Here is a 12900-nt window from a genome sequence, read left to right on the forward strand (position 1 = left end):
TCAGTTCCATAGGCAGAATATATGTTGCCATTCATAGCATCTATATTTCCTCTGTTATGGCTTTCCCTCTCAGAAAGTTCTCTCTAATAGTACCTATGAGTTCAAGTTTTTATTAGAAGATTCCTCACACATTTGAGTATACAGTAAGGTCCATAAATATTGGGACATAGACACAATTCTAACATTTTTGGCTCTATACACCACCAAAATTGATTTGAAATTAAACAAACAAGGTGTGCTTTAACTGCAGACTGTCAGAATGTGAGGGTATTTATTTCCAAATCAGGTGACCGGTGTAGGAATTACAACAATTTGTATATGTGCCTCCCACTTGTTAAGGGACCAAAAGTAATGGGACAATTAGCTTCTCAGCTGTTCCATGGCCAGGTGTGTGTTATTCCCTCATTACCCAATTACAATGAGCAGATAAAAGGTCCAGAGTTAATTTCAAGTGTGCTATTTGCATTTGGAATCTGTTGCTGTCAACTCTCAAGATGAGATCCAAAGCTGTCACTATCAGTGAAGCAAGCCATCATTAGGCTGAAAAAAACAAGACAAACCCATCAGAGAGATAGCAAAAACATTAGGCGTGGCCAAAACAACTGGAACATTCTTAAAAAGAAGGAACGCACAGGTGAGCTCAGCAACACCAAAAGACTCGGAAGACCACGGAAAACAACTGTGGTGGATGACCGAATAATTATTTCCCTGGTGAAGAAAACACCCTTCACAACAGTTGGCCAGATCAAGAACACTCTCCAGGAGGTAGGTGTATGTGTGTCAAAGTCAACAATCAAGAAAAGACTTTACCAGAATGAATACAGAGGGTACACCACAAGATGTAAACCATTGGTAAGCCTCAAAAACAGGAAGGCCAGATTAGAGTTTGACATCTAAAAAAGCCTTCACAGTTCTGGAACAACATCCTATGGACAGATGAGACCAAGATCAACTTGTACCAGAGTGATGGGAGAAGAGGAGTATGGCGAAGGAAAGGAACTGCTCATGATCCTAAGCATACCACCTCATCAGTGAAGCATGGTGGTGGTAGTGTCATGGCGTGGGCATGTATGGCTGCCAATGGAACTGGTTCTCTTGTATTTATTGATGATGTGACTGCTGACAAAAGCAGCAGGATGAATTCTGCAATGTTTCGGGCAATATTATCTGCTCATATTCAGCCAAATGCTTCAGAACTCATTTGACGGCGCTTCACAGTGCAGATGGACAATGACCCAAAGCATACTGCAAAAGCAACCAGAGTTTTTTAAGGGAAAGAAATGGAATGTTATGCAATGGCCAAGTCAATCACCTGACCTGAATCTGATTGAGCATGCATGTCACTTGCTGAAGACAAAACTGAAGGGAAAATGCCCCAAGAACAAGCAGGAACTGAAGACAGTTGCAGTAGAGGCCTGGCAGAGTATCACCAGGGATGAAACCCGGCGTATGGTGATGTCTATGCGTTCCAGACTTCAGGCTGTAATTGACTGCAAAGGATTTGCAAGCAAGTATTAAAACTTGAAAGTTTGAGTTATGAATATTATTCTGTCCCATTACTTTTGGTTCCTTAAAAAGTGGGAGGCACATATGCCAACTGTTGTAATTCCTACACCGTTCACCTGATTTGGATGTAAATACCCTCAAATTAAAGCTGATGGTCTGCAGTTAAAGCACATCTTGTTTGTTTCATTTCAAATCCATTGTGGTGGTGTATAGAGTCAAAAATGTTAGAATTGTGTCGATGTCCCAATATTTATAGACCTGACTGTATGTAGGGTAACCATGGTGTTCTTTACAAGGTATCCATACAATGAGAATCTGCTACACTATTTAAAGGGGTTGGCCATTTTCTGGATAATGTTGATCAGTGTGTTTGTAAGATGACTATAAGGCACTTACTTTGATATTATGTGACATTTCCTATATTTCGTAAGCCATGTGCATTTCTGAGCAGATCTTCTGTGCTGTCCACATAGAGGCCCTGACCATAAAATGGCTGCAGATAGAGGGTCATGTGACCAGACAGATCACTCACCCTCTTCTAAGACAGATGGCAGGTGCAGTGTATTTGAATGGAGAAGACTGATGATGTCTCATATACACTCACCTAAAGAATTATTAGGAGCACCTGTTCTATTTCTCATTAATGCGATTATCTAGTCAACCACTCACATGGCAGTTGCTTCAATGCATGTAGGGTTGTGGTCCTGGTCAAGACAATCTCCTGAACTCCAAACTGAATGTCAGAATGGGAAAGAAAGGTGGGCTAGAACAGCAGAAGACCCCACCGGGTACCACTCATCTCCACTATAAATAGGAAAAAGAGGCTACAATATGCACGAGCTCACCAAAATTGGACTGTTGAAGACTGGAAAAATTTTGCCTGGTCTGATGAGTCTCGATTTCTGTTGAGACATTCAAATGGTAGAGTCTGAATTTGGCGTAAACAGAATGAGAACATGTATCCATCATGCCTTGTTACCACTGTGCAGGCTGGTGGTGGTGGTGTAATGGTGTGGGGGATGTTTTCTGGGCACACTTTAGGCCCCTTAGTGCCAATTGGCCATCGTTTAAATGCCACAGGCTACCTGAGCCTAAAATTGCCCCCACAGTCACCAGATCTCAACCCAATAGAGCATGTTTGGGATGTGGTGGAAAGGGAGCTTCGTGCCCTGGATGTGCATCTCTCAAATCTCCATCAACTGCAAGATGCTATCCTATCAATATGGGCCAACATTTCTAAAGAATGCTATCAGCACCTTGTTGAATCAATGCCACGAAGAATTAAGGCAGTTCTGAAGGCAAAAGGGGGTCCAACACAGTATTAGTATGGTGTTCCTAATAATTCTTTAGGTGAGTGTATAAGGACCTCTGTGTGGACAGCACAAAAACCATGGTCAACAAGTAGGCATACTTTCTGAAATCCATCAAATGGCACAGAATATCAACAAAGGCTGTATCAGTAAATGCCATATAGTCATATTACAAACACACTGATCAGCAATAAGCAGAAAGGGGCCAACCCCTTTAAAAGGCATGTCGTACAAGGTTTACTGAACTTCACCATGAAGAAGCAGCCACTGTTCTAGAACTGTATGGCCATATCTTCTGAAGAAGTATTGTTTTATCTTTTGTAGCTCAGACAATACATTTTAATAGTGTGACCTAAAACCTTTGCCAAGTCCTCCTCTGCACTTTCCGAATTAATGAGTAAAACTGATTTACTAAATCCCAGTCACTGTGGTGTGAACACCACCTTTTACTTGTCTGCCTTAGGGGATTCCCAGATTATTAGGCAACACCATGCAAATGAACATGCATGTACTTGGTAAACTGGAGTATATTTCTTCAAAAGGGGAAAAAAAAATGAAAAAATGAATGAATGTCACTTCCTGAAAATACTGGGATGATTTGATTGGCTCAGAGAGATGGGGAGGCTATATAAGTCATGCCTTTGCAAAAATGTTAGTAAGAAACGCTACAGAAACCAGCTATTCTGCAGTCTGCCCAGGGGGGGCTTGAGAGTAGAATGCAGCTTGTGGCAGGTAACTTTTTCTTCCCCTGACTCACATTCATTCTTACAGTACTTTTGGCTTCTTTGAGAAAATGACATACTAAACTAATGTAAAATGAGCTGATCGTCCGAGGCAAGGAGCTGCCTTTCCAGAGTTTCCAGACTATTACAACAGTAAAGTGTGCTAACAGGCTTCGCTATGTAACAGCAATGCTTTCTGCATGTAGCTGTAAATCTAACAAGGTCTCTTAGACACGTCCGGGCAGATGTTCAGAGCAAATGCATTGTAGGCTTGTTTAGCTAGAGTCCTACCCAGGGATTTAGGGGTTAAAGCCCTGGAGGAAATTACATTTAGAAATGTGGTACTCAGCGCTGTCCCTGTCATATCTTCTTCATCTGCCAAGATTTCTTTATACAAAGTGCGAGATTAGAGAAAACGGAGAGCTCTTTACTGAAAGCAGATGAAACACATGAAATGTTTTCTGTTATGTCCATTTTATACAGAATGTTACGTTGTAGAAAGTATGTTTAACCCTATAGTAGAACATGGAACACATTACTTCAGCCCTAAAACAGCCCTCACCACAAAAGTTATGTGAATAGAGAATATTATCTTGTTACTTTGCATTCTGTCTTGCCCCAGCACAAAGAAGTTACATGTCTCGCCTGTCACTGGGATGAAAGCAGACTTTTCAACAGAATAATGAGAAACATATGTTTTTTTCTTTTTTTCTTTGGAACAGGGGTTGTGCAACTACTGATCTTCCAGCACTTGGCTCTGTTAATGGCAAGGGCAAAGTCATTAAACGGTGCATCCTCGCCCCACTCACATGCTAGCAAATGCAATGACAACTCATCTTCCATCATGTCACAGATCCACTCGCTGATAATAAATATGCACTCGGAAGCCAAGGGACGCCTTGAAACTTATGTGAGTATAGCATTATAAAGTATTGCAATTATAAATTGTTCATGTGTGCTAGAGAAAAACTATCTGCCAGGAAATGATAAAAGGTAATATGTCACATTCCTGCAAAGGTATTCACCGGTATATTGCATCACCAGGCCTCATTCATGGAGTTTCCTGCTCTCTGACAATAGGTCCTGTGATATCATAAGACGTTCTCACAGCCAATCATATAGTTGACAGTAACTTTCGTGGAGTTGGCTGTCATACTAGAAAGATTACTAGGAAAGAGGGCTGGTAAGAGAGTAAGAGGTTTCATACAGTACTTCAAGGAAAATGGGCAGGTCTGTCATTAGAGAAAAAGAGACCGTCATGTAGCTCATATATAATGGAAACTGAGTGGAGATGTGAAAAGCCTCTTTTTCCAAGAGCTACACTTGGACTTTCTGAGAGCATCACAGGAGACATAGATGACAATGCCTGAGCTATGATGCACAGCAATTACATAGTAAAGGATCGTTCACATCTTCGTTAAGGAGATGCGGCGCAAATGCCAGCTGTCGGCTGAAAATAAAAAGCGTTGCAAGTAGTAGTTTTTGTCTGACCAAAACCACCGCTGGACCTCATTACAGTCAATGAGGATCCGGCGGTGAAGTAGGGGATCCAGCAGCCTGGTCTGTACTGGAACAGCCTGCCGTATCTTCTCGATAGAGATGTGAACGAGGCCTTACATAGTTAATAGGGTTGAAACAAGACATAAGTCCATAGGTGGGGATGTGAAGTCTGAAGTCTCAAGATAAAGTCTGCAGCAGCCCATTCATTTAGGAAAGACATAAATGGGAAAATGATCTGCCTGATAACAAGTGCCAATCAACAGTAACAGCGTGTCTAATATCAAAAATCTGGTTCTGCGCAACAATACCCCACACTCCCTACAATGCCATAAACAGAGGTAAAAACGTGCAGTAAGAGCATTCACTAATTTTCTGCACTTATATGCACCAATTACTTTTGGTATGAGGAAGAACAATTGGTAATATGATCATTCACCCCCCTGCATTTTTCATTTCTCGGCATCACACAGGCATTTAAAACAGGGAGATGTGCTGCCAACAAGTGAGAATTTTTAATGATGTATAAAAAGTGACTCTTTGCTCGTTTATTGGGTGATCGGCGGCAAGTTTACATGGGGCAATGCTCAGGCGAACAAATGTTCATACAAACATTTGAAAGGGCCCTTAATCTGTTTAGGCTACTTTCACACTAGCATTAATATTTTCCGGTATTCAGATTTGTCATAGGGTCTCAATACCGGAAAAAACACTTCTGTTTTGTCCCCATTCATTGTCAATGGGGACAAAACGTAACTGAACAGAACGGAGTGCTCCAAAATGCATTCCATTCCGTTCTCATACCGGAGAGCAAACTGCAGCATGCTGCGATTTGCTTTTCGTCCTGGGATGCAGAGCAATGGGGACGGATCGGTTTTCTCGGAAACAATCGGACACAATAGAAAACAGATCCGCCCCCCAATGACTTTCAATGGAGTTCATGGCTAGCGATATGCCACCAATGCCTGAGATGATAAAATCCCTTTAAGTACAATCACAAACAATCCTTAGTTATGAAGGCTGTTGTAGGTATCCATAATATATCACCCATAGAAATGTATTGGCCCGCTCTGGATTTTAGTAGAGGATATGGTGTTGTATGGCGGCATCATAAGGTGGCACATAAAGTGCCTACAGCTACATAATGTGGAACCATAGGGATTCAGTGTGCCGCCACACTGCCTCTATGAATAGGCCTTTGAAGTGTGTAATAGGCCCAAAGGTATCTTCTCTATATTCACTCCAAAATATAGTGCAGTGCTTCTCAAATTGTTAGGTGGGCCTCACTGGTAAGATGCCCCCCAGTTGTTGGTAGCATGCAGCTGCGGGAGCAGTTTTGAAGTAATCGTGGGTTGTAAGAAGCTGCAACAATCTCTGGTTTAGCAACATAAATGTTTATTTTAATATTATGCTGGGTTCATGAGCCAAATGAAAGATTATCTAGACTATGTTAGAAAAATAACAGTTATGTACCTTTATTCTTTTTCAGGCCAACTATCACTTCAGATCTGCAGATATTAGCAAAGTGTGTATTACAAAAGGTAATGAATTCCCTGAATTCAGTGTAACTAGCACTGGTAGTGACGAGGATAAACTGAGTGAACTGTACAAGGTCTTTCAGTACATGACCACTGCTATTGGAAATATTACACAAGAAGAACAAAGGAATCTAAATCCAAGCAATAAGAATTTGTATGAACAGCTGAACGCAAGCAAAATAGAGATAGCAGCCATTAGTTCAAACTTATTTTGTGTCCTCAACAAAAGGTATAAAGTACCTAGAGTAGATATGTACTACACGATAACCTCTCTACACGCAATGTCCAAAAAAAAAAGAGGATGTAAAGTACTTAAGAACTATAAGCACTTCTTGACACAAGCAGCAGACATCACAGGAGATTGGAATAAGAGAGATTATACTGAAGACTCTTTTTCAGATGTACAAACACCAGCTCATAGGTAAATGGATGCGGCATCAGCCAAGGATTGAGTGTAGTCTACTTTCAATAAAATGATTCCCTTCTGTTGGTGGAGCAAACTCACTTATGCTCAACAAGCCTTCCTGTGGTCAGCATTTTGGAATATTGTGACGTTTTTACCTTTGGAAACAAAAGTACTTTATTTCTCCGATTTACATCCAAATCCCAATGTGGAAATGTTGAATATGGTACTGTCATATAACATGACCTTGGAAAACTGGAAAATTCTGCAAACCAGAAGGAACAAATTTGGACAATAAATTGTCTTTAAACAAAGAGAAATGAAGAGAATGAACCTCCATAAAAAAAAAAAATCCTTAATTACTTAAGGAATGAATGGTGGAAACTGAGTTAAAATGTTTATTTATATATTTATTATTTAACAATACTTTTGATATTTATAGAAAAAAACTCTAAAAGGCGAGTTTTTGTTCTTTTTTTTCGACTTGAAAAGTGTTGTCTTCTGTAACAGAAACGGTATTTAAATTTAAATGTCAATATTTATTATTTATTGATGAACTGTTATTTTTTCGTATGGATCCTTTGTTTATTCTGGGTCGCACCATATTTCATTTGCTCAATAATGTTGTAAAGCAGTGGTCTTCACCCCGTGGCTCTCCAGCTGTTGTGTAGCTACAACTACCAGCAAGCTGGAAAGCTACTAGCTGGAGACCACTGTGGTCTCATTTCATTTCAATAATAATATAAGAGCAAATTTATGTCTATCCAAAAGTCAATTTTACTTGTGGTGCATCCTGTGGTATTCAACTGGACTGAATGTAAACACTTCCTAGATCTCCTGGGAAAAGAATATAAAATACAAAGTAAGATATTAACTGCACTGAAGCTACTGGAAAAAACCTAAAGGAGCATTCTAGCACACAAAAATCAGTCTCAGGTGCTGCAAAATTAACAGAACTTATGCTCACTTCATCGATCCCCCGTTGTTGATGTTCAATGGTGCCAAGGTCCCCGACGTACTCCACTTTTTGCTTCTGTTTCAACATGGCAGGAAATGGCTGCGAATTCCACTCAACCAATAACTGACTGAGGTACAATAGGTCATCGAGTAAGAGCAGGAACGAAGTAGAGCACAGAGGGGACCCTGGCACTGTTGGAATAGCAGCTATAAAGGATTAATTAGGGAAATATAGGTTTTGCTATATAACACATGCAGCCCCATGGACAGTTGTTTTTTGTGCTCTAGAATACCCCTTGAACAAAATCAGGTTTGGCAGACTCAACCTAAGTCAGTGACGTATTCTTATGCTGCATCTATGCTCAGGAAATCTTACACCTGACAGAAAGAGGCAGGATGCATGTTTACAATGGAAACATTTCAGATAACTGATATATTAGTCAGTATATAGGACCAAAATTGTACTGGAAATGTTTTTGTACCATCTACATTTCGCATAAATATTTATGTATTTATTATGTTTTGTATTTTTATAATAAATATTTATTTTGAAACTATTGGTAATGTTATCCTTGTTTTAATAATAAATGGCAATTATACAAGTTATGGTATTAGAATTACACAAGAATAACACTGTGCATGTTACTTAATTGGTGGACACTGCATACAATATTTATATGGTAATTTGTTATAGTAGTAGAATGATGTCATTTTTAACAATCGCTTTCCATTTCTTGATTGTCCCATAGTAGGAATTAGCATATAAAAGGGGTTTTTCTCAGATTTTGATATTGATTACCTATGCTCAGAATAAGTCATCAGTATCAGATAGGTGGGGATCTGACACCTGGCACCTCTTCCAGTCAGATGTTTAGAGAAGGCCACGGGGCTCCAGTGAGGCATGCTTGGTACTGCAGGTCAGCCCTATTTACTTGAATGAGCCGAAGCTACGTCTAGGCCACGTGACCAATAAATGTGCTGTCACAGGCCTAGGAAAGTGATCGATAGGTGTCAGACCCCTACATTTTAGGTCATAAAATCACAAATAGACCCATAATTATATCTGAAATCTCCCAGCGCTCCAGAGCCACTAGTCACCTGATCCCACTATTCACATCACTGCAGCAAAGCACCATGTTATAGAGCAGGAGAAACTGAGCAGATTAATATATAGTTCTGTGGTAAAAGATTCAGTAAAACCTGGCATTCTAATCCTGCCTGTAATGATATCACCTCTGTGTATAGATAAGACAGGATCCATCATTCACAATGGGTGATTGTCAGAGCTTATCTATCCTTTCCTTGTACAATGACCTCTGCACAGGTCACAGAGCATGTCTAGAAAACTCTCCCATAGAAGTCAATGAGGTTCCCTCCAGACCATTCTGTCTATGGCCCATGGGGCTGCCAAAAAGCTATTTTCTTAATCTTTTCTAAATGCACGGCCCAGGCAAGATGGCCGCCTCATAATCCTGTGCAGGAAATAGAAAAAAAAAATCTGCAATCGGAAATAAAAAAAAAATGGAAAAAAGGATAGGTGTAGCTGTCTGAATTTTGGTGACATGTTTCCTTTAAGAGGGAAACATGGCTTTATGTTCTATTTTAGAAAACAAGCAGTTTCCAAATGTTTTTATGCCTGAAAAAATCAATGACATCCCATTCTCGAAAGCAAATAAAAGTCCATCATGATGAAATGTAAAGGTCAGTATGGTTTATACTTTTCCTGACTTAAAGGCTATGTACACCTTTGGAGTCAATTTTTTTTAACGATTGCATTTAACTTATTTTTGGATAAAAATCATATTTTCAATTGGCCTTTATTAAAAATTTTGAGCTGTTCAGTCACAAAGGGTTAACAGTTTTTCTAACTGTGTGACGGGTACTTTCACTTTCACTTTGTGCCAGTCATCTAATTACCCTTTTTTCTAAACTACTGAGAGGTCACAAACACTTATTTAAGCCACATTCCTATCAGTAAGATAAGGATTGAGCTATATGAGTGTTTATAATGTCAGAGAGCAGAGATAAGAAGTCCGGCTGCTCCTCAGATGGCGGAAAAGATAAATAATCCACAGACAGCTAGGAGAGCACGTCAGCTCTGTACAGAAAAAAGGATTCCATATTGTTAATAAAGACCAATTAAAAAAATATTTTTAGCTCAAAATAAGTACAATGCAGTAATAAAATAAAAATTGCCCCTAAATTTTTTATGATTTTTGATTGGTACAGTGCATCCACAATGGATGCTCCAAAACTGTACAATTAAATTCTCACGGGGGGCACACATCAAACTGATGGTGGTAGCTGTCCATACAACTTGTCCACAACTTGTCCTTAAACATTCCTTTCTTCTGAGCACGCTTGAGGATTACTTATTTGATTTTTCGGTACACATTTGATACATATTCTGGATTAACCCCTAAAGGGGTTCTGGACACTTGCACTAGTTTCTGTAATTATGAACTTTTTTCACATGGATTGATTTTCTGCCTTTGAATATTTGGATACAATTGCTGTTATACAACTACCATAAGAGACACTTGGATATGTCGCTACTAATTACATATATCTTATGAGAGATTGTACTGTTTCAAACTTGGGACTACTTTAAACTCGAGATTATATTCACTTAAGTCTGGCATCAATCAGCTTCATTTCAACTCCAGATCACAAATTTTGCCTGGACTTTGGATCCTACATTCTGTAGCTGGTTTTCCAGACAGCCGTCCTACAGTGGATGCCTGCAGAGCACCACTAACGTGGTGTTGCTGATCTATTCATTTCAGATAATTTTTTATTCTGGGTATTTTTTAATTCTGTGTATATTTGCATTACCTTTTAGGAATTATTAATTCTTCTCATTGAGACCTACCTTCTTCTATTAATATTATTAATTAATTATTAAATATTATTAATTCTATTAAGTTTATATAGTGCTAACAACTGCACCGATTTAATAAACATACTATAGTGACACGTCATAGATTGAGTTCACGTGAGTTCACTTATAAGAGTGCCCATCCATCCCTTTTATACAACTTGTCCACTATGCCTTACTCAATGTCTGTTCTCACTCCACAGAATGAATCGTGAGCTTTGTTACCTATAATATCCTGGCAAGATATAGGAATACTAGTTGTTACATTTCATTAACATTTTCTTATAAGATCACAAACTGATAAGTGATCTTTAAAGTTTCACTGTGAGGGTACGGCCACATGGGCAGGTTTGCTGATGCAGTTTTGGAAACCAAGACCAGGACTGACTACAAAAAAGAAAAGTTATATATATTTTTTTAAATGTCTCTCCTTTAGGCCTCATGCACACGACCGTTGTTTTGGTCCCATTCACTTCAAAGGGGCCGCGCTGAGCTGCGGACAGCACTCCGCCTCCGTCCGCATCCGTTGCTCCGTTCCGTGGTCCAGCAAAAAAAATATAACATGTCCTATTCTTGTCCGTTTTGCGGAAAAGAATAGGCATTTCTACAATGGGCCGTCTGTTCCGTTCCACAAATTGCAGAAGGCACACGGGCGGCTTCCGTGTTTTGCAGACCACAAAAAAACTGAACGGTCGTGTGCATGAGGCCTTAATGTTCCTCTCCTCATTTTGGCTGTCAAAACTACATCAGGGCACCTGACCATGCGGTGGTACCTTTAGGACAGACACACACGAGCGAGTTCAATTTGACAAATCACAGCATTATGTCAGTTTAATTCAATAGATTCCAGGTCCCAAAGGGACATGTAGCCTTATAAATCATTATAGTAACATAGTTTATAAGGCTGAAAAAAGACATCTGTCCGTCCAGTTCGCCTCTTTTCCTGCAAGTTGATGCAGAGGAAGGCAAAAAAAATAATTATAATGCTCTGTGATTCTGTCAGAGCAGAGTTCAGAATGGGAACTCACACTGCCACACACAGTTTCTCGCATTGAACTCACTTGTGTGTGTCTGGCCTTAAAGGTGCAGGCAGTTTATATTGATGACCTATCCTCAGGATAGTTCATCAATATCTAATCAGCAGGGGTCTGATATCTGGCAACACCGCTGATCAGCTGTATGAACAGGAGGCGGTGCTCCATGTGAGCGCTACTTCCTCTTCATTGCACTGCACATGGTCTTGGAAGTCTCAGCAGTGCAGTGTGAGTACTCATTCCATTCACTTGAATTGAGGAAGTACTTATAATTACACTGCGCCGCATTAAGGGAGGCGATGCGCAGTGTAATTTGTGAGTGGCCAAGATGTGCAGTTTACCACCGGCCCGGGCATGCGCACTGTTCTGACCACTGTGGTCATCAGCACGGCTCACAGCAGTGAGCATGCGCCAGCTATTGTCATTCTACTAGGGATAGCTGGCACCGGGCCAGGCGGTGAACTGCGCACATGTGGGATCTCTGCCACTCAACAGGATGACACAGGGATTCCAGTGTGGGCCAGACGAAGGGTTAGGGAGGAGTTATGCACGTAGAAGACAGAGGGGTCTGCGCACTTACTACCTGAACGCCACTCCTAGGTGAGCCCTCATTTGCATATCATTAAAAACTCATTTTTGCTGTTTATGAACATCAGAAGAAACAAACAAAGGTAACATTTAAATAATCTTTATTTGTGCTACAGCATTATGTAAGCAGCACAGAAGGTAACATTTTGGTGACAGAATCCTAAGGTGTGATTGCAGGAGATGGGTTCCAAGCCAGATGAAGATAAAAAGAATGACTCCCACACTTCGCCAAATAGCTCCCTTCAGCCACTGTCTTCTAGTCCTATCTGTAAACTTCCAGATGGACACGGTTAAATGTGCCGCTGCCAATGTCTGGCTTCAGTGGTGGGACATGTCACCACTGAGGTCAATTAATGGCTGCAGAGACGAACATGAGGAAAAGAATATAGTACTTCAGCCATACATGGTGGACATCTTATCAGTGATTGATAGCACTCCCTCTGTAAGTGTGTATACAAAAATTGCTG

General features: G+C 40.2%; 1 protein-coding gene across 1 annotated transcript; it reads left to right on the plus strand.

The window, feature by feature from the left end:
• The first annotated feature begins 3490 nt into the window (after window positions 1-3490).
• On the plus strand, window positions 3491-8490 carry LIF (LIF interleukin 6 family cytokine). The gene is made up of 3 exons (XM_044288519.1): window positions 3491-3548; window positions 4261-4448; window positions 6525-8490. Exons 1-3 carry the CDS (start codon window positions 3533-3535, stop codon window positions 6996-6998), a joined length of 678 nt encoding a protein of 225 aa, XP_044144454.1. The 5' UTR covers window positions 3491-3532; the 3' UTR covers window positions 6999-8490.
• Window positions 8491-12900: the final 4410 nt, after the last annotated feature.

This window comes from Bufo gargarizans, chromosome 1 (assembly GCF_014858855.1).
Source record: "Bufo gargarizans isolate SCDJY-AF-19 chromosome 1, ASM1485885v1, whole genome shotgun sequence".
In the NCBI taxonomy this organism is placed as follows: Eukaryota; Metazoa; Chordata; class Amphibia; order Anura; family Bufonidae; genus Bufo; species Bufo gargarizans.